The 26,436-nt window shown below is 39.7% G+C and overlaps 1 protein-coding gene across 4 annotated transcripts in view; it reads right to left on the bottom strand.

Moving 5' to 3' along the window:
• The window catches only part of WDR44 (WD repeat domain 44), a 28,866-nt gene extending 3,062 nt beyond the window's left edge, over positions 1-25,804 (bottom strand). Inside the window, exons 1-17 of one of the 4 annotated variants that reach the window (XM_075053696.1) lie at positions 25,616-25,804; positions 18,902-18,935; positions 15,506-15,580; positions 13,255-13,882; positions 12,503-12,633; positions 12,314-12,406; positions 11,238-11,374; positions 10,140-10,223; positions 9,733-9,839; positions 8,611-8,762; positions 7,006-7,144; positions 6,846-6,910; positions 5,484-5,597; positions 4,523-4,645; positions 2,744-2,935; positions 2,480-2,581; positions 892-1,007 (exon numbers count right to left, since the gene is read on the bottom strand). In XM_075053696.1, coding sequence (XP_074909797.1) covers positions 892-1,007; positions 2,480-2,581; positions 2,744-2,935; positions 4,523-4,645; positions 5,484-5,597; positions 6,846-6,910; positions 7,006-7,144; positions 8,611-8,762; positions 9,733-9,839; positions 10,140-10,223; positions 11,238-11,374; positions 12,314-12,406; positions 12,503-12,633; positions 13,255-13,882; positions 15,506-15,580; positions 18,902-18,935; positions 25,616-25,692 — 2,369 coding nt within the window. In that variant the 5' untranslated portion in view covers positions 25,693-25,804. Of the gene's footprint in view, positions 1-891; positions 1,008-2,479; positions 2,582-2,743; positions 2,936-4,522; positions 4,646-5,483; positions 5,598-6,845; positions 6,911-7,005; positions 7,145-8,610; positions 8,763-9,732; positions 9,840-10,139; positions 10,224-11,237; positions 11,375-12,313; positions 12,407-12,502; positions 12,634-13,254; positions 13,883-15,505; positions 15,581-16,788; positions 16,963-18,901; positions 18,936-23,399; positions 23,522-25,615 lie in introns of those variants that run through there. The other 3 variants (XM_075053695.1, XM_075053694.1, XM_075053697.1) reach the window with 3 other exon arrangements.
• Positions 25,805-26,436: the final 632 nt, after the last annotated feature.

Raw genomic sequence — 26,436 nt, 5'->3', positions numbered from 1 at the left:
TATGCCACATATCTAAAATCTAACACTAACTATGCTACAGCCCTGTAAGTAGAAATGACTTAATTTGGGAAATTAAATCTTGAGCAGGGAGGCTGCACAAGATGACCTCCAGAGGTCCCTTCCAACCTCAACCATTCTGTGAAACACTGTGAAAGGATCTTTAAGGCTGACCAAGGCCAACAGCTGACAATCAAGATTAAACTTGGCATTATTCCTTACGCACTGCCACCCTCCTCCACTCAAACATCCAGATTAAATAGATACCCAAACGTTTTTTCCCTTCAGCTTCTGCAACACTCAAAGAGGGAATAGAACAAATATTCTTCTCCCTCTACTCCGTCTCTTTTACTACCTTAAAAACCAGTATTTCCATGGCAGTCACAATAATATACTCAAACTCAGAAAAGCATCTTAGGCCAGCACAGAGAAAGAAGAAAAAAGAATTCCAACTCAGATTTGCTGACTGTTTCCTGACAGTGATGATACACAGGCAGTGACCAACAGCCTTGGGCAACAGTTGGGCGACCAACACATCTGCCACAATACCTGACAAAATTAAGGAAATAAAACCTATTTATCACAGAGGAGAGAAAAGATGTTGTGTCCCAGCCCCATCAGTTCTAGCACAGTTCCTGCATTTACAGCAATAGTAATGAACATGCATCGTACCGTCAATACAAAAGGATTCACTCATTCACAGAAGCTCCCTGCTCGTAGGCAGCTTTGTCATTCTTGACCAGAGCCTTTAGTTACCTTTGTATTCTGAGCCAAGTAACATTTCAAAGGCTCAGTTTCATACCAAGGCAAACAGATTATTTAAACAAAAGCCTCTGTCCTTCAGCCACAGCATTTCCCAAATCCAACAACTCCATTGTTATAATACTGTCTTACCTAAAGCTGGCTTTGATTTGGCTGCTGCTGTTGACATAACCTTTGTATTTCATCGATAAAGACAGATCTCTTAGGTCATACAATCTGATTCTGGAATCATTTGATGTCACTAGTATCTACAAAATAAATAAATAAAATTTAGGAGTGGAAACCATTAGCATGTCCAAGAAGGAGCGACAGAGTTCATTCAAACAGTCAGAATTCCAGTCCTTTTGATTAAAAAAAGTGACACAGAGAAAGAATACACCCAAAGAAGCAGAACAAGATTTAGGACAATGACATTTTTCTCTCCCATCTTCTGTCAATGGACAGAACACAACTTCACCATCAAGATCATCCTGACTGGTCTGAACCAGAACAGCTGTATTTATTGAAGTAAAATGTGGGGTCAAAGAACAGTCATCAATTTGCGAAGAGTATTTTGGAACACATTCCATAATAATACAGCAGAGCAGCTATTCTGATGAGGTAGAGTCACGACCTATCAGTCATGAAGCACAGATCAGAGGCCATTATCTGCTATGTAAACAAACTGGGCTTTTCTTGCTTGATGTGAGTTTGCTTCCTTTTCACATTTTTCAGATCAGAAGCTTAAATGTACTTATAAGGAACAGAGAAGTCTATGAAAGGGTTGTCAAAATGTATAAGGGCATTCAGCTGATTAGCCCTTTCATGGTACCTTAGAAGCAGAGCAGACTGTAGGTTAGCAATATGTCTCAAGATGACACTAGGAAAAGGATATAGCAGAGTAGCCAAACAAATACGAACCCCTACTTATCTAATAATTTATGCAACAAAGTTGTGACAACTCTTGGAACACCATCAGATTACAGAACTTCCTATTTGTTTTCAAAAGAGTTCATGCTGAGCTGTGTTTTACTACATCATCTAACATGCTAACACACAGCATCTGATGCAAACCCAAAGGCACTACTGATTTCTGAATCTTCTGCATGTCTTTGGAATTAAGTAATTCCTGTGTCATTGATAAAAGTACAATATAGGTGATAATAGCTGGTGATCTACTACTCTAATAGAGCCAGTTGTTCACCTCACATCACCCCTGAAACTTTATATACAAGTGAGAAACTCTCCAGCTTTAGATTATGACTTTAATATTCAACAGCATTTTCTTTGCTTGATGAGAATTTGACCCTTTCACGACATAAGATTTCAGTTTAGACTGAAGGTAAACAAAAGGACTGATTCTGAAGAACAGAGTACACTTGTTTGGATAACAGCTTTTGAGCTTTAGCATTTTTTCAGCTTCTGCATAAAGTACATTTCTAAATAATATTAAATTTGAGAGAAGTTAGTTATGCCAAGGAAGTTTTCACTGAAAGCCTTCTGTAAGCATTTTCTCACCTTTCAATTAATCAGAGCGTAATATCATTTAAAAAAAAATTCTATTTTACCACTATTTAGTATTGTATTAGCAATCAGCAAGGAGTAGTTTTCATTTTAGTAGTGTTAAAAGACTTCTGATTTAAGTCAGTGACTACAAACAAGACTCAGCACAAACTTACTAAGCGTTAGATATAAACATCAGACTCCAGTACTGAGCCAAAGTTGCACTGAAAGACAGTACCTTATTTTCTCCAGGCAAGGGTTCAATACCAGTAATTTTTCTTCCAACTCTATTTCGGCCTCTGGTAGAACGCACATGTATTTGTGTATGGTACTTCAAGTGCTGAAAAGATATTAAAATGTACGCTGATATGAAATAATTGTGAAAAAACTTTATTTTGTTTCAAGTTCTAATAGGTTTGTTTCTTGATATTTAAATAAGCATGACTTTTAAATCTATTTGTTATTTAACAAAAAAAAACCACATAGCCTAAAAAGTTTTTACCTCTGTGTCATAGAAGATGCATCTTCCATCATACGTGCCTATGACGGCGTATTTGCCATTCTGACAGAAGTTGGCAGCTGTAATCAATTTTGTCTGCCCATCTACTTCATTCCATAATGCCACTTTTTTGTCAGGAATGTTCCAGAGTCGGAGTTTCCCATCCAATGAACCACTTAAGAAGTACCTGTCATCCTGAGAGGACACACTACATTAATCACCGCTTGTGCTATGAGGATGTCCTGATTTTCTTAAAACCTTCCCGTCCAAACAGCTTCTCTCCAGAACCTCCCAAATAAGAGCTCTCATCTGAGTTGATCATAATGTTTAAGAAGGCTGAAAAGACCATGTTAAAATTACTGGTAAATGGAGATCAGTTTCTTACAGATTTTTGACAAGAGTACACATATGCAGTGTGTATACCTGCCCTGGTTTTGGCTGGGATAGAGTTAATTTTCTTTCTAGTAGCTGGTATAGTGTTATGTTTTAGGATTTAGTAGAAGAATGTTGATAACACACTGATGTTTTCAGTTGTTGCTAAGTAGTGTTTATACTCAGTCAAGGGTTTTTCAGCTTCTCATGCCCAGCCAGCAAGAAGCCTGGAGGAACACAAGAAGTTGGGAGGGGACACAGCCAGGACAGCTGACCCAAATTAGCCAAAGGAATATTCTATACCATGTGACATCATGCCTAGCATATAAACTGGGGGGAGTTGGCCTGGGGGGGGGGATCACTGCTGGGGAACTAACTGGGCATTGGTGAGCAAGTGGTGGTGAACAATTGCACTGTGCATCACTTGTTTTGTATATTCCAATCCTTTTATTATTATTGTCATTTTATTATTGTTATTATTATCATTATTAGTTTCTTCCTTTCTGTCCTATTAAACTGTTCTTATCTCAGCTCACAAGTTTCACCTTCCTTTCGATTCTCTCCCCCATCCCACTGGGTGGGGGGGGAAGTGAGTGAGCAGCTGCATGGTGCTTAGTTGCTGGCTGGGCTTAAACCACAATACCTCAAGTTAGAAAATTGTTCACTGTTAACACAGTTACCTTTTACCCTCTCAACATAAGTTAGAAAAATACTAACCTTGCCTTTTACCCTCTCAACGTAAGTTAGAAAAATACTAACCTTGCCAGGAGTTAAAAGTTCCTTTCAGAGTTCCTGATACATCTAGCAGTTGTGTATATTCAGGGAACACTGAAAAACACTCTTCCTCCACTTAAGTTTTATTAATATCAGGAAGCTTTATTACCATATTTTTTTAAAAAAAAAAATCATAGAATAAGATAGGTTGGAAGGGATCTCTGGAGGTCTCTGGTCCACCTCCCCTGCTCACAGCAAGGACAGCCTCAAAAGTTTGATCAGGCTGTAGAGGGTTAACCTGCCAAGTTTTAAACATTCCCAAGCATTCTGTGGCCTCTGGACAATCTGTTCAATTTCATTATGATTTTTTTTTCCACTAATATTTAATCACAACATCCCCCATTGGAAATTCTGACTTTTCACAAAGTTACACAGAACTGTACCAGCTTTGACGTTATAGCCAATAGAAAATTAGCTTTCCACATCATGCCTACAAGTGGTTAAACCACATGAACACTCCTGGTGAAGTTTAGTGAAGATGAACACTTACAAGTTCCAGAATATTATCCAATAGGGATATTTTTAAAGTGCACAAACTCTATTATTCAATTATTTTTTTTAATTGAAAATAAAGGGGAAGGACTTTTGTAATTTTAAATTTTGCCTCTCTAGAAGAGAGAGGGCAATTACACTTACCCTTGGATGGAATGCTATAGCAGTGACAAAGTCTATATGCTGGAAACAGCAAAGACATTCTCTTCTTGATATGTGCCATAATCTGACAGTTTTGTCCATGGAAGAAGAAAGCAAGAAGTAATTCTGTGAAACAAGAGAATTCCATGGTTATTAACAGACACAAAAGTAACAGAAAAATACAGAAGCAATCTGATTGGTAAAGCCTTACCAATTTCTCTGTTGCCATGAAATGCAACATTTTATCCTTGCAGATAAAATATTTTATCCAAATTATCATTACTGATAGGTGCTTTCCTTAAGACCAGTATAATGATGCTCAGTCACAGAAAATTTTCTGGAATAATCTCAATGGAAATGAGTACTTGGAAAGTAGTTAAAGTACTCCGAGAAGAAACAGCACAACAGGCTTCAGAGAAGGGGTGAGAGTCTCTCCTGCCTAAGATCCTTCAGCTAGACTGCATTCTTAAAATTACAACTGTATTCCAATGTGGAGAATTAATTGAATAAGCTTTATGTGAAGCATTTTGAAAGTTAAGCACAACCCAATTCTCTAATTTTAAGATATATGTATATATTCAGCAACTTTAGAATCTGTACACTTTGCAAAAAGAGTGAAGCATACTGAAGACAAGAAAAGTGATAAGACCATAAATCAGAGATCATACAGCTCAATGGAAATTCCTCCAACTGTAAACAATTTAACTTCACTATTGAATACACAATTGTAATTGTTATTAGTTTGATTTTTTTTTTTTAAAATGACTTTTAATTAGACAAGCCCAAGAAGTTTGATCATTTTATACCAACTATTTTGGCTGGAATAAGTGTTGTCTCTACAAAGCTCTTCTCTTAACTTCAGTGATTGTTTCAAATTGTTTAGATGTTAACTGCCATTGGAACCATACAAAATAAAACAATGAAAACACAGGAGAACTGTGTAGTCTGTATTACGCTGCCTTACTTTAGACCAGGAAAGATCAAGAAGATCTGCTGTATGCCCTTTGTATTTGCAAAACGGTCGTTGACGAAACGGGGCATTTTTATCATCTGGGTCTTCATCAACTCCACTGCAAATCTATCAGAGAAATGTATAGAAACATGTTACAAAATGTTAGGTGGAAAAATTAACAATAAAGCAAATATCGCTTACAAAAAGTACAGGGCCAATAACAGTTTGAAGAACAACTCTTATGACTTTAAAATAAGTAACACTGCACTAATAAACAACCAAAGTAAATTTCAAGTACAATGGGCTGTAAAACATTATCTTGAAATTCCAAAATTAAGCAGCTTTACTTTTTCCATCCATACAGCATTTATTCAGTGGGATAAGCTTGACAGCAATTTAAGCAAACATCTGAAGATAAGCTTTTGGAACAATGTGTATCGACCTTGAAAACTGCCTTCCAATTTAGAATACAAACTGTGAGTTAAAGTTTCCATGTTTCTAGTGCACATCAAGAATGGTAACTTCCTCATAAAAGACCCTTTCAGAACAAACAGATACAAAATAAAAAAACCCCTAGAAGTTCCTATATAAAACCTCTCCAGCAAAAAAACCCACTCTGAACAACATCCCTGGTGTGTGTGGCTAAGCAAGCCTATTCATTTACCCGAGGTAAAGAAAGATTTCTGGGCTGCCCCCACCTCCTGCCCCTGCCAAAACAGGGCACATTAAATAATGCTACTACTAAAATCTTTGCTTAAACCCTGATTTTATCATTTGTTTCTTACACTACTGGAAACCAAAAATAGAAAAACCCCCACCTTAAATACATTGATTTTAATGGCAAGTTTACTAAAGTATCTGAACACTCTACAGGTAAGAGTGTCTTAATTTTCGTCAGTCATGTTCCATTTTATTCTACATGGATTTGAAAAATTTAAATACATCAAGTTTTATTATGCTTCTGAGTATCCCATTGTTCAGTTTGACCTTCCTCAGAAAAGACAGCATCAAGTCAGATGTTAACCATAAGTAATGCTCCGAGGCAAAACACTAAGACAGGAAATTTAACAATGTAGGTTTTTTCTCCTTTAGCATTTCACTTAGAAATCTACTCTGGCAGAAGGCCACAATAAAGCTCTGCAGATTTTGTAATGCATTAAGTTTGGTGACATACTTTCTTGCTTGCAACCCATACATGTGGGATAACAGTATTTGGCTGAAGATGGCTATTGATAAGACAGTTTGTCCATGCCTCAAAGACACAAGCCAAGAACTCTTTAATGTGTGTTTGGATAAAGCAACAATGAAGATCTGGCACTACAGAACAATGTGACCCTCCCCACCTCTTCCACTCCCAATACCTAGTATACATACCCCTGCATCAGTATCAGACTTCGAGGAATTCAGACTCTCTTGAGATGGGGAGGGAGAGACACGGCCTAGAACACAGGCAGAAACACCATGGTCAACTCTAAGTTCCCAAATAACTAGAATTTCTAGCATTTTAGAGTTTGAACAACGCATAGAAAGATACCTTCTGTGTTGTACTTCATTCGCATGTTATTGAAATAGTCAAAAGCATTCTTTAAAACCCATATTCTTACTACGTTGTCCTGTCCTGCAGATGCAAGTAATCGACCGCAGTGAGAAAATTTCATTGTCCAAACAGCACCCTGTCAAAATCAAGAGATCATTGTTTAACTGCCTTCTTCCATACCAAAAAAGCCTTTCTGCAACGTCAACTGACAAGATTTAGGACATATACAAGATACCGCAACTAAAATAAATTGTAGATCAAGACACTGAAAAGTAACTGTTAAGACTGGAAGATTGTGTAACATACTTGAAAAACAGTTTGAAATAAACAGCCCACAGGGCAGTTTACTGTAGGAGAGGAGTTAAAGGAGCTCAGCACTACCACAGCATTCTACATAAAACTGACAGAATTAGTAACAGCCAGCCAGCCAGGGTTCTGAGTGACTTATAACCTGCTATTTGATTTGTAGCTGCACTTGAAGTTACACAAGCTGTGCTAACACTTTTTTTTTTTAAAAAGTAGAAATTGTGCTTGGTTACATCAATTCTGGCAACCAAAATGAGTACTACATATATTTGTTAAATTCAGAATCGGCATAAGGATTTTGCAAAGCCTTTGAAGGCAACAATTATTTCTCCACTGCAAAGTCCGAAGAATCAGTAGTCAATAAAACACAGTACCAGACAAGCAGTATTTCATTTCCTCCTGTTATTTAATGAACAGCTATTAGGCATTTGATTCTACCAACCTAGCAGCCTTTCAGGATGCTTTTGGGGAATTTCCTAGGTTTTAAAAAGTCAAATACTGGCACGATGGAAACTAACACAGATGGATTACCAGTAGGATGGGAAACTTTAGTTGTGGATGACAAGCCTGAAATCTCTGGTCACCAAACTGATTGCTGTAGGTCATTATCTTTAGCCTAACACTTAAAGATGGGAGACTATTTCAATTGTTGTCAGACAGTTGCTGGCAGGAGAAGAATCTGGGAAGTCAGGAATATTAGAATGTATTTCAGACTCTGCAGGGAAGCATGCACAGTTCCAACAGTGATGAACAGGTAGTTTTTCTGCCTTATTCTCCACAGGCATCTCTGCAAATATCATATCCCTATCTCTCCCCTCCTTACCATTCTGCTCTACATACCCCATTAATGTCTCCCCACTTTTGCCTCCAGAACCTGTCTAGTATTTCTGTCCAATACTTGTGTTCATATTCTAACAGGTAGACTAGTTTATTTGCTGCTGCGTAAGTCAAACTTGCTGTTCTGTGCTCAGTTCTGGTAGTGGAACATAGCCTATTTCAGCCTAAATTTGTAATTGCAGGAACCAAGAAACCAAGTACCACTTGATACCAAAACTCGTCAAGGAAAAGCTCTGGAGAATCCCTGAAGTATCTACAGATTTTTTTTTTTCCTGAAGATCTCATCAAACCAGCCAAATTTTCATTTCTTGCCAGAATATTGTCTTCCAGAATGAAACTGCTCTTCAAGAAGCATAAACCTGAGAGTCATTCTGGAGGTCACCAAGTAGATGAAAACTAAAAGTTGAATCTCAGGCTGAACAGATTCAGCAAAACCAACAGATAAAATTTGAAACCTACCATATGCTCTCCACTGAGATCCTGAACAACCTTAATTTGTTCAAAATCATAAGGTCCCTTGAAGCCATGTGCTGCTTTGAACTTAACGGGTCTTGTATATGGCATCCCTTCATCATCACTGGAAGAGGGATCGTCTTGATCTGTATGGAAGACTAAGAGGAACGCAAATTCAACAGTACATATTGCAGCACACATTTACTCTACTAGTAAGCATTTACCAATACTTTCCTGGTAGCAGGTTAGTCTTGAATTAGCAATTTTTTATAGGTAATTTTAAGATCTTAAAGCAAAACAAAAATACTGTTGCATCAAGGTCTAAAAATACATCTACACTAATTTTGTGTTGCAGTGAATCCAAACACTAAACACTCAAAATAAGAACTGCTATCCATTTTTGTTCTGCCCCTTTCTTTGCACAGGGTCTTGCATTCAGCAGACCCTGTGCTAAGTGATTTCTGTCAGTTTAATGTGTGCTGAAAATTATTGTATTGGTTTCTTCCGACTGAATACACTGAAATGGCCTGGTGATTTGCCCACAAAGCATAAGAATTGCAAAAGAGCTGGGGCAAACAGCCAGTGGCAACACAAGATGCTAAAGTGCAGCAGTTCTGTGGCACTTATCTCAGGCTGTGGTTAGACTGGCTTACTGCAGTACTAGAAGTCTGTCTGAAGGAAACACTGATGAAACACAAAGGGAAGAATTCAGTTGTAGTTGGGAAATCTTCTAACAGGATCTCAAGCTATATGAGAATTCTAATGGTGGCACTGGTTGTCAGAAAACGATCTGATTTTATTGAAGTAATGACGACAACCCCCACTTCTACCTTTGCTGGAATAACTTTCCAAAAAAGTTTACATTTTGGTATCTAGACAGCTTTCTAACAGATTATAGTATTCAACCGGTTTAGCTGAAAAGGTCTCTCAACTACTACTTTACACGAAGTCATCCTTGTAACCCGCTAGTCTCAAAATGCCTACCAAGCTACAAGCTTTAACTCTAAAAAGCCACATCATCAAGTGTACAGTGGTAGAATACAGCAGTATATGTCCCTCAGCCAGCTTTGATTCCTAGAAGCCCACAGATAAACAGACTATCTTATTAAAAAAAAAAGTGTCACTTACCTTCATCTCGAACACTCTTAACTTTATTTACAGCACGTTCACCATATTCTTCAGCAAGGTGCTTTGCTCGCTTTACAGATTTGCCAAGGAACTTTTTCAGCTGTGTCCTTAAAAAGCAAGAGCACTTTTTCAACATGCAACACTGGCATATTCTCATTTTTTGCTATTATGAATCAATAGTTTTGATTTGAAATCCAGTATTATCTCTTTCCATTACTGCTTCTTAAAAATAAGCATTTAATTTGCCAGCTGTCATGTAATCTTCAGTTCAACTGCAGAGCAAGGGGCTTATATAAATTCAGGTATCACTTGTACTTAAAAGGTAAGCTGTTCAGAAGTCAGAAAAGAAGCTTCAGCTTAGAACAAAACCTGCCTTTTGTTTTTAGGGACATGAAACAGAATCTTACGTTTTTTGTTTTAACCTTCCTCCATCAGAATCAGTTTGCTGTGTCTGCATTTTGTCTTCATCGTCAGACTGCGCCGCATCGTTACTAGGAAATACAGAAGTGATTGTTTAATACAAAATCATAACAAATCTAAATTGAATGAAACATTAGTAAAGCAAGATCTGCATTTTAGGATCCATCTTTATCCCTTCATGTAACACATTGGAAAAAACACAGATGCGATGTTAATCAAGTAATAAAACAGATCTTTAAATTCTTCGGCATCTTGATAGTAAAACTGTATACACTCTTTAGATGCCAAAGATACATTACTCCTTTCCACAAATATCAAACTTAAGCTTACTGTGACGTTTTGAAAGCTAAGAGCAGACAATATACATTACATTACTAGGAACTGGTAACGTGCCACCTTGCTCTCAAACCTTGCTTTCCATAGACCAAATAAACTAACAGTGGTTAATTCTGAAACAGAAGAGTACAGTTCTGCAGAAGTGAGCTTTTCAGTGACAATACAGCAATGCAAAAAAACTAAAAAATGACTGATGTATAAATTCACATAAATCTAGGCCTTTGAAAAAAACAACTAGACTGACACCATTTCCTGATCATTAAGAAACTGTATTTTTCTATCAAAGTTTACAGACTCAGTTTTAAACATTAGAAGGGCCTAAAGCTCTGTTGAGAGCAGGAAAACCTCAAAGTAGTCAGCTATACTGATGACAACAGATCTTCAGAGGACCAAAGTCTACTAAATTACTACTACTGAAAAAAGCTACAGGAGGTGGTAGCATGAACAACATATAATACTTGAACAGAAACTGTGCTTAATTCAGTACAGAAATGACATTTAGCACATCAAGTGCTAACTGCAGTTCAGCTGGATTTTCATAGTTGCCTGTTAATTTCCAGCAATATCATCAACTTTTAGTTAACTTAAAAGAATTCAATAAACAGCCTAGTTCACAGAGAACTGGGAATCAGCACTCAAATGAGTCAGATGGATTGGGACTCTCTTTACTTGCATAAGAGCAGCCTCCATGTATGCAAAAACTATGAGAGCAACGGTATCAAAGAGCTGAAACCTATCATCATTCATACCTGACATATTCTTTAGTTCTCCTCATGATATGCAAAGTTAGGGGATTAATGCCTGTTGGCAACTTTTCCTCTGCCAAACTCAGGGGTATTTCTTCACCTGTATCAAGGTTTTTTATCATCACACTTGCTAGAATTTCCTATGGAAAAAATAAGATGTGAAATCAAGGTGATTGATAAGACTCCAAAACCTAAGGCAAAATAGAAATCACCTGATCTTACAGATTATTCATCTTGATGGGAAATTCTGTAGCTCACTAAATATTTATTTTATAAAGACTAAGTTAAAATTGCCTTTAGTGTGTTAGTGCAAACATTATCAACCACTATATGCAGATGAACAATTACATGTCATCACAAGCTTCAATTTCATAAATCAGAAATGCAGCTAGACATCAGCCACTGTCTGACATGTTCCATGCTAATATCAAACATTATGTAATTAAAAGACATTGAAGTCTTCCACTTTCAGATATTCTAACAGCTGTAGTTTAGATTTAGTCAAAGACAACCTTTACCTACAGAGAAAAAACATTTAAGCCTAACTAGTACTACAAATGAAAAGGGTTTTTTGGAGCATCTCATGAACATATACATCTGTTCAGCAATAGTTAAAAAAGCTATACACAGATAAACACAAATAAAAACTGGCAGGAGCCCAATAACATAATCAGGATTAATGGAAGTTATTAACTGAAGAAACTATTTTTTAATATTAGCAAAATCATTCTCCTATTGCTGACTCCTTCCCCTTTTAGATGCGTGACAAAACGCCAAGTTTGCTGGTGTTCCCTCATGCTGAAATCTTGTAATGTGTTTGCACAGCTACAGACACAAACTCATACCATTTCAGATCTATTACAGCTCACACTTTCAAATATTAATACTACGTATGACTCAGGGACCACAAAGTGCTTAGGTGGACAAAGCCAGCATGCCATCATTCCTACTTGCATCCCTACTCACAGCACGTAGTGGTTCAGAGAACAAGAAGTGATGTGCGACTACTCCAATTCATTCAACAGACTGGAAAAAACAAGCACAAGAACATATTATGTACAGACCACATTCATTAATACCTCATCTGTGAGCTCTCTTCCAGAATTTGACCTGGGTCTTTGTGGTCCAAGTACTTCATTTGCTGTTTGGCCATCAGCTGCTTTCCCATTTTCCTGAAATTTTGCAGACATAGAATACATAATCTCTACTGTAACACTAAAGTAACAGAAAATATTACAGTTATTGAACTTAGAACCATTTCCCAATACCTGTGCAGTGACTATTTTGTCTCCACTAGTTGCACTTGCCAAATCCAAAGAAGGCTGAGAATCTTTGGGCACACCCTCTGTCACTGTACCTGGAGTTAAAAGACCACCAGCTGTGAAGTTCTCTCGAGAAACTGAAGAGAGATTCATATTAGAAAGAAAAGCATAACACTTGCCATAGACAGGCTACAGGTTGTTAGAATCCTAACATTATAGTTACACTCCTGAACACTCTGACAAGTTCAATTTTTTTAAACATCAACTGCCACCAAATCTGCCTTATCAATTATATATTTCACATATAGCTGGAGGCACAAGAACAATTTCACACCTAGTCCTCTTAAGTTTTATTAACAATTTTTTTTGTCATTTCCCTAGTAACCCAGGATTATGCATTTTCATGAGACCTCAGTCTACATCTTGACTTGTATTTCTATGCAAACACAGATTGCACACATTTTATTTGAACTGTGTAACTTTTTTTAGTTTCTGTATTGATGAGGCAACTTCTCCTTGCTACAAAAGTAGCTGTTTTGGTAGGAAGCATTAGTTTTCAAGAAAGTCTACGAATTAGGAACACTTGTAATGCAAAAGGGTATTTCTCCACTGTGAGAAGCTAAGATTGTTGAAGAATTTTTTTTCCCCTCATTTACATGTCAACTAAACTAAAATCACAAGATTGAACGATTCTTCACTCAAACCACAAAAATAGTAACCATGTAGATAACTAAACCCATCTAAAATAGAATACTTGCCTTCTAAAACAGGTTTTTGCACTTCAAAATCCAGTTCACTCTTCTTCTTCCGGGGTGGTGGAGCTGGCCTTGCAGGTGGCGGTGGTCTTGGAGGCGGAACATTTGTTGGAGGTGGTGGCCGTGCTGGGACAGGTTTCTTTGTGCTAGCAACTATATCAGGTTCTACAGTAAGCTGCCTTGGCGGTTTTGCTGGAGGCATTTCTGTTGTAGAAGGGTCTTTGGTAGACAAATCTGAAGCCACTTGTTCTAAAGTATTTGCCTCTTTCTTGTCTGTTATGTCCTCATTTTTTGATGTTTCTTCTTGTGCTTCAGTTTCATCCATTTTATGGTCAGTTGCATTTGTTACTTTTGTTAGGTTATGAGTTTCCTGTTGCTCAGAAGTAAACAAAAGCTTCCCTGACTCCAATTCAGTGTCTTTACACACACTCTGATACACCGGTTCTCTAGGGTCTTCTTGTAATGATATTTTAGCAGCTAATACTTCTGGAATACTACTAATGATACCTGCTCCAGAAATCCAAGCATTTGCATCTGAAGTTGGAACAGTCAGTTCTTTTCCTCTAGAAGCTAAAGAATCATCATCCAGTTGTTGTGCCTTCTGACTTTCTTCTATAATACTGTCGATAATCTAAAAAACAAAACCAAAACCATTCTGCTGTTAAATAGTAGGCATTTCTAGGGCACACTTACCAATCAGTCTGTACAACACTCACAAGAACTCATTTGTACACAAAATATATTTTGTTTAAAAATTTTGGAGACCTAGGTGCAGAAATAGGTATAACTGAAAAATAAAACTGTGGTGGGTTGACCCTGGCTGGACACCAGGTGCCCACCAAAGCTGTTCTATCAGTCCCCCTCCTCAGCTGCACAGGGGAAAGAAGATATAACAAAGGGCTTGTGGGTTGAGATAAGGACAGGAGTGATCACTCTCCAATTACCGTCACAGGCAAAACAGACTCAGCTTGGGGAAAATTAACTCAATTTATTACCAATCAACCAGCATAGGGTAATGAGAAATAAACCCAAATCTCAGAACACCTTCCCTCCACTCCTCCCTTCTTCCCGGGCACAACTTCACTCCCGGATTCTCCACCTACACCCCCCCACCCCCCAGCGGCACAGGGGGACAGGGAATGGGGTTTACAGTCAGTTCATCACACATTATTTTCTGCCGCTTCATCCTCCTCAGGGGGAGGACTCATCACACTCTTCCCCTGCTCCAGCGTGGGGTCCCTCCTACGGGAGACAGTCCTCCATGAACTTCTCCAACGTGGGTCCTTCCCACGGGCTGCAGTTCTTCACGAACTGCTCCAGCGTGGGTCCTTTCCACGGCGTGCAGTCCTTCAGGAGCACACTGCTCCAGCGTGGGTCCCCCACGGGGTCACAAGTCCTGCCAGAAAACCTGCTCCATGGGCTCCTCTCTCCACAGATCCACATGTCTTGCCAGGAGCCTGCTCCAGCGTGGGCTTCCCACGGGGTCACAGCCTCCTTCGGGAACACACCTGCTCCGGTGTGGGGTCCTCCACAGGCTGCAGGTGGAGATCTGCTCCACCGTGGACCTCCCTGGGCTGCAGGGGGACAGCCTGCCTCACCATGGTCTTCCCCACGGGCTGCAGGGGAATCTGCTCTGGCGCATCTCCTCCCCCTCCTTCTTCACTGACCTTGGGGTCTACAGGGTTGTTTCTCTTACATGTTCTCACTCCTCTCTCTGGCTGCCGTTTTCTTTCTGTCCCAACTTTTTTTCCCTTCTTAAAAATGCTATCACAGAGGCATTACCACTATCGCTGATTGGCTTGGCCTTGGCCGGCGGCGGGTCCGTCTTAGAGCCGGCTGGTATTGGCGCTCTCGAACACGGGGGAAGCTTCCAGCAGCTTCTTACAGAAGCCACCCCTGTAACCCCCCCCCGCTACCAAAACCTTGCCACACAAAGCCAATACAAAACCAAAACAACTAATTTCCATTCTTCTTTAATACACTTTGAGAGAAAGTTAGGAAACAAAAGATGTTCACTCTGAAGAGTTGTCATGCGCTACTAAATGTGATACTGTAAATTACACAAATAATTCAAAACTGGTGAATCCTAAACATGTTTTTAGAACACTTAGTTTGATATTTACCCTTTAGATGGACACTTTACTAACATTAACAACAAATCCTAACCTATGTTAGTTTCAGGACAAAGACTGGTTATTAATTTATTTAATATTTCTAGTGTGATGCTGGAAGTGCAAAGCAATATTTAACTAACCTCTTTTGAATCATCTTGTTTCATTTCTTGTACAAAGGTTTCATTTCCAGCTTTTTGTAGCTTGCTGTCCATATCCTATGGAAAAAAGATGGTAGATACCGTAAGATGATGGTACTAAGTCCTTTAGTAAGATGATCTAACAAAAATATAGCTACATCAGCTATATAAATTGTGTGAAGAACAAGAATTCTGCTACATTTTTACACATTACTGCTGTCAGATAGATGTTTAAACAGTAATACACAGTACACAAGAATATTTCACACAACCATACAGAAAGCCTGTGTACTATTGAACAGAAAAGACAGTTATCTTTTGAAAGGTTTCAGCCTCAACTAAAATAAAATTTAAGGTAGCATGAAGTTTAGAGAAACATACACATTTAATAATCTGCAGCAAAGAAAATCCATATTAAAATATTTTGTTCTTTATCGGGTTGTGGGAAAGGATGCAAGAACTGTATTATAAGTACAAGTTTTTTAGAAATTTCCAGGTTAAGTCAGGCAGATCTATCAAGCGGTCACAAATATGCCTCTGAGGCTCTGACATGGAATCTTATGTTCTACAATTATTCCTAGTGCATGTTGTCTATTTTTGCTATCAGTTATCTGCATGCAGATCTTTCCAAAATCTAAATAATCTGCAGCAGAACAAATGAAATGACAGGATTTAAACAAAAAACAAGAACATTTCAGAACATTTTGATGAAAGACTGCATCAATATTCAAAGCTGAGTATACTATTCATTCTGTATATATGTATAATCAACACTACCAGGATATTATACTACTGATGTGAAGTCAGCTTGCAGTTTAGGAAGTATGGTTTCAAGATGCGCAAACAGCATCAACACTTTGGCATATCCTACCAAACAAAGAATTAATAAAAGCAATTCAATAAAGGTGGCCCTGTGTGCTGAAGTAATGTAGTAAATCTTTGTAACAGTTTTAAGTCTTATTTAGTTTTAAAAAAATAATTAAATAAATCATACTTAGGATAGGCAGCCCTAGGAATAGTGGAATTTTAGATTACATTTTGGGCATGTTAGGTATGATATTCCATACAAAGTCTTAAAACAGGACTGAAAATATGCTAGTTGTGAGTGAACATATTCATCAATTCCTGAAAAATCTTAGGTTCAGAAAAGCAACTAGTTTATACCACAGAAGGTATAACCAGAAGCCTGCTTTAACCTCAGTTAGCATGGTCTGTTTGGAACTTCATCATATGCCTTCTATTTTACATGAACTATTGATCACATTGCCTATAAGCATACGTATTACCAATATCTGAAGGGGAATCTGATAGAATCCTTGAGGTTGGGAGGGACCTGTGGAGATCCTGTAGTCCTCAAAGCAGAGCCAACTAGAAAAGGTTGCTCAAAGATGCGTCCAGTCAGGCAGGTTTTGACTATATCCAAGGATGGAGACTGCACATCATCTCCATGCAACTTGTTCCACTGTTTGACGATCCTGCACAGTCTATTTGGTGACCAAAGCTGCAGATAAAAGCCTGTATTTGTCTCACAAAAGAGACAAACTCCTCACAACTGCTCAAAGAATTAAGTTACCTAGCTCAAAACACTACGAAAAAACAAGCACATCTCAACTGATTCCCTGAGCTGAGATACAGAACTGCTGTTCTACTCCTCCCTCCTGCCTACAGATACAAAACTCTCTTCTGTTGAGGTCAGCAGTCTCAACTATCCTCAACTGTCTCCCCACAATGTTAAAGCCCCCAAAAGCTAGCTGTTACCATTATAAACTATTTTTGTTAGGCTATTAATCTAATTCTGCTTATACAGCTTTGGATATGCACAAGATACCTAATCTCCTTATTAAACAGTTATTTTGGAAGACCTTCCCCCTATTTTTTTGGACCTTGACAAGATTTAGAGTGACTACCTAGTACAAATATTTTTAAAAAGCCTAAGGAGAAATTTCTTAACATTCAGCTAGTCAAACAGAACCTTTATGGAATACTAACATACTACAATATGTTTGAAAAATATACACAACTCTTTTAGACACCCATCTTTAAGAGTTCTGACCTCAAGAAATGGCATATCATGCAGGGACAGCTGAAATTATAGAAAAATTCTTCCTCCCTCTCCACTCCTTCCACAAAGTTTTTCTAATCTAAATGCAAGTTCTACTTTACTTTATCACTAAAATCTGTCTTCAAAGGTACGATGACTTAAATGCTTAAGTGTAATCAGTGTCTAGAGAAGCCCATTATGTTAATTTCTAATTTTGTTGACATTAAACTCACACACCTGTTAAACTTTGGACTTAGGAAATATTTCTTACACATTCCTAGACAAACTATACTATTAGTCACACATTCACTAAACTGATACAGTACCAAGCAGAGAAGCAACTACTTTTTCCACCTTCAAAAACTTGGTTTTGAACAAGTGACTTAGGAAGATACTTAAAAAAATAAAAAAACCCTACAAACAACATACAAACCTTCATAGCTAATGATTCAGTCAAGACAGTTTTGAAATTCATTGATTGTACTGGGTTTAATCAGAATGATAGAGCAACATTATCCGAAAGGCTTACATATGTAATACTTAATCATTAAAGGGACATTAAACAGAACACAAAATAGGGGATAAGTCTCTGTTCCATAAGAGATACCATAAGATATGGCGTCTCTGTAAAAAGATTATTGATTCAGAGCAGAGTACTGCTGACAAATCAGAAACATTATTTTCACTATGATTTTCCAACACTTTACAGACAAAATGTCAAGCCTTCTTTACTCTAAAAGTGTTGCATAGCATCACCTTTGGCCCTTTTGAGACCAGGAAATGTGTTATTTGTACAAGGTTCCAACTTCTCACCTGTTTAATGTGTGCCAGAGTCAGCTGCACTGTCACTATGCACAGATGCAGCATACCAATTACCTGCGTGGGAAGTGGCAACGCCGTCTCATTAAGCTAAATATAGTGTTTTATCTTCAAATAACCTAGAGGGGAGGCTTTTGAAGTACAAACACTAGGATTTTTTTTCTTATTTTGAAGACAGAGGAGAGCAAAGTCAACTATTTCACATAATTCAAGACCAAAAACCAAGTGCTGCAGAGACTTGCTTACTACTCACAAATCACTTGAAAGAGGGTAGTCTAGTAATTAAGTAGAGTGCAATTAGATTGCACATATACATTTCAGAATAATATTAGCTTCAAGACATGTTAACATACCCTAAATAAAAGTAAAGTTGGAACTTCAAGAGACATAAGCACAACAATTGCTACTTAGAACAAGGAAAGCATATAATTTCCTGTCTGTGCAGATGTTAGGGCTACCGTAGCTCATTTACTTTAGAGAGCAATGCTCAATACTGTGTTCATCAACAAACATGTGATTGATTTTAAGAAGAAACTCACCTTTAATACATGGGATCCAACTTTTGTCGGTGACCTGTTAGAAAGAGAAGACAGACTTAGGCAGAGCTCAAAGAAAAAAAGAAAACCTCTTGACAGTAAGTTTCATATTAAACAGTCTATAGTACAGTCTTCCTTTACAGTGAATGTATACTTGATACTTCAGACAAGCAAGAAAGTGAATGTTTCTCATACCATTCCTTTACATAAAAGGCTCCAAGTGCCCAACTGTCTACAATGCACAGATCCACAGCTTCTACAATCCCTGAAAGTTTCTCAGCTGAATCTTCTAGAAATCATATTTCTATCACCCTTTTCTAACAAACTGATGCTATTCCAAGTACACATTTAAAAACATTTCGCATTACAGAGAATTTAAAATCAGCATGTACCAGAAGCACAGGGTGGACATCAAAGAAACCAAAACTCACAAAGCAGAATTGCAAATGCTCTAGCATCTTGCACATCAAGCACCTGAACACTAATCTGTAGAGTCAACACTATTGTAGCCATTCTGTCCTTCAGCCTCCCTAATAAAAGCAAGGTCTTGTTTCTAATCATGACACTTAGTATAAATATAAGTATTTACATTGTAACAGGAGGGAACTAGTTTTGCACTACTTGCCAAAATGCATACTCTGAGGCAGTGAATTTGCATTAGCATCCACTGACACATAATCTCTCATTTCACTAATTACATGAAAGAACAGGGTATCTTAGGGGAATGGTATCAACTAATTACTTCTCTTCAGGTCACCACTCAATTCAATCAGTGAACTGTCAAGTCTTACTATATCCTGAACTTACATTTTCCACAAGAATTTCAGAATTCTAGAAGACATTTAAATATTGAGTCACACTGCTTACTCTGACTACAGGACCTTACTCATATATAAAGAAGTTGAAACATTGGGCCAGCTGATCTTTCAAGGCTCCTTTCCAACCTGGGGTGTTCTACGATTCTGTTAGTTTGTCAGTCACAAGCAGAGACCAAGTTACAGAATACTTCCTTAAAAGCTTACTACCAAATTAACTACAACCTGGATTGTACAAGCATCCCAGCTGGCTACCAAGGTCAGTGACACTCGACAGCTTTGAGTATCACCTTGTACCAAGCAACATGGACAAATACAGAAATCTCTGTCTAGTTTGCCCCTCCTGCCTCCAAAACGATGGTTTCAAGGGATACTACCTTCTGAAAAAGAAAACTATTTCCATTTCATTTTAAGAATTTCAGTTCTTCTCTTTACTGTCTGAAAGCATTTCATCATAAAAAGAAAAGATCACATTTATCCAGCAGAGGTAAGTACACAAGGAAGTACAGTGGATTGGTGTATAAAGACTGTATCATTTGTAACTAATTTAACACCTTAAACCTAGATGCTTCTCTCTAGATATTGACACTTAAGATGCACAATATCTGTAACACTATTTTGAGGCATAATCCTCCTAGGAGGCACTAACCCCAATCTGCAAAAAAGAGCAAAATCAGTATTTTGACCTCAAAAACAAACACATCTTTAGTCTTCCAAAATATATTGCTGGGACAGGCCACAGCCTGTGTTGAATTTCTGGTTACTGAAATGTTTTCAGCTCCAGTATCAACTCTTGGATTTCCTTAGAAATAGTGGCAGAAATGTGTTCCAGTTCATTAAGTCCGCAAGATGACTTTTAACAATTAAATATATTTATAATTACAACATTAATGCCTAGGCTTCAGCAAGGTGTAGGGTCTTGTCATACAAGGCACTGCTTAGATGTTACGGCCTAAATAAAATACAAATCCCTCAACTGCAAATAGATATTTTAGTTTTCTGTTGTGACACTTCCCACCAATTAGCAGGTCACTTCTGGTACAGGCAAATCATTCCTCCACTGGTAACACAAAATATGAGTTTCAAAAGACATTGCTACCCTTTCAGTCTTCTTTAGCTAATTAGTTTTGTGGAAAATCAGCACTCAAACCAAAACAGATGTTATTTCCCACTCTCATGCTTTACTCAAATACCTGGGGAAAAAGCTGGTCAAGTGATAAAGGTTACAGAGCTAGGAGGTGTAGACTATAACAGTGCTGACAGCTTGATACAGCACACATACATGTCTTACATTAAGGTGAAGCTTTCTCATTGAAATTACATGCTTTTAAACCACTGCAAAGCTTCCACAACTATTTGGCAATAACACCACTTTTGGATCAGTTTATAATATAGCCAAGTAAGTTTAGTAGCTTGCCTGAGATTATTTGAACTATGTGTTTACAAGCACCATCACTCCCTTAGTCGTGATTAGTTATTGCTTATGTGCTATTACATTTATAAAGACAAAGTCAGTCACAGAATAAGTTTGGTAACTTAAGTCTCTTGTAGTTCAACATTACTCTGGAATGGTCTTGCCTTCCCAACCACCTGAAGTCATTAGCTTTCTCCACTCAGTTTTACTTCAAGGCCACTAGTTTTATGGACACAGTATCTGAAATGCTTGCATTTTTTAAAAAGTATATATGGTGGGAAAAGTGTCTGAAAAGTTTTCTATGAAGATCAATCCAGTGATCAAACATTGATTTTGCTTTGAAAGATCTGTAGGTTTACAGGGTTATAAGGCAGAACATGAAGACTGACATATGCCACAGAAAACATAAGGCTAATTTTGTTGTCTAGTATGATTGTTTAGTAAATAGTGGGATTTAAAAATTTATGACAATAGATCTTATAGACTGCTTTCACATAAAATACTTCTAACTTAAGTTTTCTTACATGATACCACTGTAACACCAGTTTAACAAAGGAGGGGCTCAAGGTTATCTACAAAGATTAAACAAAATTCAAAGAAAAATCCCATTTCACCTGCACAAATATAACCAGATGCCCATTAATCTGAAAGTCAAATAAACTCCTGAAGAATTTTTTTTTTTTATTCAGCTGTCAAATTCATCCTAATACTAGCCAGACTCTGGGAAGCTGCCATTCCCACTCTCAGGTAGCTCCAGCCTAGTACCTATTCAAACTAAGCTTCGCATTTTCAACATATTGTTGCTAAGTTTTGTGACAGAAAACAAAACATTTAGCCCCTAAACCAAAACAAAACACAATGATGTGAATGACTGGCCTTGGTCAAATCCCAGAACCACACTGCACACTGCCTGCTTTCCTGGGAGGATGTACATTGTTACAGAGCAGGTGTGTTAACAGGCAGATGGAAAGAGGTTTAAAGTGTATATATAGTAGCAGTACACTGTACAGAACATACAGGTTCAACAACCATCCCATAACTGTATTTACTGCTGTCCTTCAGCTTGCAGAGGCACATGATGTTTTCCTCCCTCTAACCTATGGCTGGCCTGGAAGCTACCATTATTCTTGCTGCAGCTCATTGTGGCAGTCCACACCTTCAAAACCACAAGGATTCATTACTGCAATGCACTGTCTGGGCTGCCCTTGGAAAGCGTCCGGGAACTTCAGCTAACTCAGAACACAGAAACTTGTCTGCAGTGCTGCAAGTCACTACAGCAACATAACTAACACTTCACACCACCTGTTTGCTGCCAAGATAGGTTTTGCATGTTGGCTAAAATACACATGAACAAAAAAGTTGTACTAAGCATGTGCCATGTGTCAACAGGGCACAACTTAACATTATCTAGCTTCCTACCCAGAAGAAAACTAGATTCTTCAGGAAAAGCATCAAAGCAACTTCAAAAAGACATGACTACTTAAGTTAGAATGCAGTAATATAAATTAAGGTACCAGAGGACATTTCCCATTATCTACACCAACTCTTGAATCCTGTGCCTTTTGTTTGGTTTCTCATAATTTTTAGCATATGAGTGCACTAGAAACAAACTTGCCTCTTACTGTTAGGCATGATGTTCAAACTATTAGGTTTGGCAGTTCTTGATTTCAGAGCAGGTAGATCACTTTTCTTACAAATAAAATATAAGAGGGTCTGTCACATGCCTGCATCCAAACAAGTGTGCCTTCATATTGTCCTTCTCTCAAAACTGACATTCGACTTCATGGGACTGTTCATGCCTCTAAATTTCAGGCTCTTTTTCTAAATCTTTTCTGTGGTTATAGTCTTTTGAAAGCAGAGTGACAGAGGTTAAATAAGGGCATCTTCTGTCACACTACCTCTCCCTCTCCACTTCTCTAGCTATACAACAAATAGATGCCTTCACTGACCAGTCCACAAAGGCACCTAGATCTTTTCTCAAGGATCTAGAAAAACATATAGAAACAGACATTGTTTGGGACCTACTTATCTAACAGATGGACACTCTCCACACATTCTGTGAGAAGTAGAATTACATGTAAAAGGCAAGATCTAAATCAGAAGTGAAGCATACAGGCCTAGCCAGAGGGGACACAAGTCTCCAAACACCTGGTTTAAACACACTTCACCTTATGGAAGTCATCAATCCAGGAGAGCTACATCAGCCCATTATCACTTGAAAGAAACATTTTGTAACAAGTTCTGTAATTTTTTCTGATTTAAGCATCAGTACCTATTGATTGACAGTAGGAATTGGGAGCCAACATCCACCTTGAAAATTCCACTCTTGCACATCACGAGACAATTAATAAAACAAATAAATAGCATAGAAGTCAGCAAGTTTACATAAACAGTTGTCACCACTTTCAGAATTTTTATATCAGCAGTTATTAAACTTCCCCACATGGAACTCGGGACAGGGGGGAGGAAGCTACAAACCCCACATTTTTAATGGGGGCAAATATATCACACCACTTTGCTAAAAACTGGCTATAGCATATGCTGCCAAAAAGGATTCCCAAGTGGTTTTGCTCATCATCATAACGCTGAAAGCACAAGGAAATGCCTCAAACTGCAGAGGGCAATATGCCCTTGTTTTCAGTTGCCCTTTCTCCCACAACAAGGTTTTGATTTTTTTTTTTGTTGTGGGTCCCAATTCAATGCCATTACACATGCATGGGTCTCAAAACTACAATCTACAAGCCTGCTTCCAAGAAGCGTCCAATGTAAATGTGAAATTAGCTCTTAAGAAATCTCAAAACTTATTTAGAGAAAATACTCTCCATACTATTAGCACAGATTCAATAGCAGTCTGAATTACAGATTCAGTATCTGTATTGCAAACTAAGCCCTCTGAGATCACCTCCTTACTTGACTCAAGCTGACAGAATTCTATTGACTTGAGTCAATGATGCATCCTTATAGGCTATGGAAGAGCAATATAAAAGTTAAAAGCAGCTTCCATTTTAATTTCTAGTGAGTGGCTTCATATTATCAAGTTCTCCTTAGATACAGGTGGGCAAAACCTGCAAAGTCAGGACATACGGCATTACCTGTATCAAATCGAAGGTAGGATGCGCAGTTGGGCCAGATTTAATGGCTCACTTCTACCAAAAGGTCTGGTTCCCCCTTCCTGCTTGTGGCTTCTAGCCACACAAATCCCATGCCTTCACCCTCTCTCGTCCCCACCCTGTCAGGTTCCAGCTGTTTTAAGTTGTTGACTGTTTTTGCCATTTCTCATTTTCAGCTGTTTGAATTACTTTGAGTTAAAGCAACTCAAAGAAGAGTTTGATGATCACTAGTGCCAGAACAAGGTAAGCAGTTGGAGCAAAACCTCATTTCAGCACAAGCACTATTAATTTGTCTTACCACATCTTGCGGAACTGTATGCTAAGTTATGCTTTTCACCAGGCTACGTAAAAAGCTAAGTTCAGAAAAGCTTTGATACAGGATGTGTGGGTGAGGAGAAAAGATCTAGTCTTTCCTTTGTTCTAGGCATCCAGTGACCACTGACACCCAAATTAACACAAGCCCTTAGTCAATTATTAAAGCTTCAGATAGATGGATCCCACAATCCACATCTTACCACTCTTTGAACAAGCTACACGAAACCTCATCCTACAAGGTCAAATAATAGAGAGGTTTGGTACAGACTACGTGAAAAACAGAACTGATACAAGCCATAACCTGTTTAGCACACAACCGGAAAGAGATATTTACAATTTAAAAAGAGGGAGCGTATTTGGCTGACATCAACAATACGGTGACACAGTTAGCTTTGAGGTAACAGCACTACGAATCTACATTATAAAATGCGGTTAAAACTTCACTACACAAAACCGTACACAGGCTAAATACAAGAAGCATCAAAGCAACACCATTAAAAGCAAATGACAGAGCACACTAGAAGTTGTTTTACACGCAGCAACAGTTAGCCTGTTGCTGAAGAAGCTCGCTCTCTTCTTTTTCCTCAGAAAACCTGTCATCGCGTTGCAGGGATTGGTTCTGCCGGTCCCGATTTCACCTCCGCACGTCTTTTCTAAAAACTACATATTGCCTGCCCAAGGAAGGCAGATATGATCTCATCGAGACAATGGCTACTGCCATCCCCACAAGCCTTAGAAAGTACATCGAGAACTGCTCGATTTCTTCGCACCCTCTTGACTTTCGGGCTTGCCACTCGCTCAACCAACCCACCGCCGAGAGCAGCCCCGCCTGCCCGCGCCCGGGGCGGCCGAGCACCTCGCTCCCCGGGCGCGGAGCCCTGTGCCTCCAGGCGTGGGGACGCAGGGCTCGGGGCAGCCCCCCACTCCCTCCCCCCTAGGGAGCGCCCCGGCGGCCGTGGCGGTCGGGGGCGGCCGCCTCCCCTCAGGGCCGCGCTGAGGGAGAGGAGGGAGGGAGAGGAGGGAGGGAGGGAGGAGGGCAGGGCGGCGGCCGCGCCGGACTCACGGCGCGGGGGAGGCGCCCGCCAGGTGCACGTCCTCGGGCGCATCGTAGAACTCCTCGGTGTCGCTGTCGGAGGCCATGACGGCGCCGGGCCGGGCCGAGCCGAGCCGCGCCGGGCCGGGCCCAGCCGCCGGCAGCGCAGCGCAGCGCAGGGCGGCCGCCGCCACCTCAGGGCAGGACGGGCTAGGCGGCCGGGCGGGGGCCGCGCGCGGCTCTCGCGAGACCGGCGCCGACCCCGCCCCCTGCCGGGCGGAAGTGCGAGCGGAGAGGGGAGGGAGGGGTCCGGGGCCCGCGGCGGCCGAGCCGGCCCCCCGCCGCGTGACGTCAGGGCGCGGGGCGGCCGAGCCGCGTGCCCCCACCCTCGCGGCGCCCCCTCGCGGAGCAGGCCGGCGCGCGCCGCGCGGGGGGCTCCGCGTGCAGCGCCGCGCGCCGCGTGCAGCGCCGCGCACCCCTGCACCCCTCAGGCGTGGGAGATGGGGGTGGCAGTGCTGCCCGCCCGCTGGCTGTGGCCGACGGGGCAGCGGTGTCTCCGCAGCACTCGGCCCGGTTTTTCTGCTTGTCTCACGATTGCTCTTTTCAAGGCGGTGGCCGGAGCCAAAGCGCGCCGACTGTGACCTTTCAGGTGATGCGCTAACCGAGGCCCATAAATCTGACGCAAATATTTACCCCTGCTGTTAAACGCTGTCAAAACGCTCGGTTAATAAAGGCAAGCAAAAATGCAGGGGAAGAGAAGAAAGGAGGGAGTCTGATTTTTTTCCCCATCAGCCTGGCCATAGGGGGAAACCAGAGTGAAGGTAATAGTGGGAATCAGATGGCAAGAGAAT

Source organism: Buteo buteo, chromosome 22 (assembly GCF_964188355.1).
Source record: "Buteo buteo chromosome 22, bButBut1.hap1.1, whole genome shotgun sequence".
NCBI classification, from domain to species: domain Eukaryota; kingdom Metazoa; phylum Chordata; class Aves; order Accipitriformes; family Accipitridae; genus Buteo; species Buteo buteo.
The sequence above is the reverse complement of the archived record's forward strand: the minus strand, read 5'-3'. Positions and strand labels throughout refer to the sequence as shown.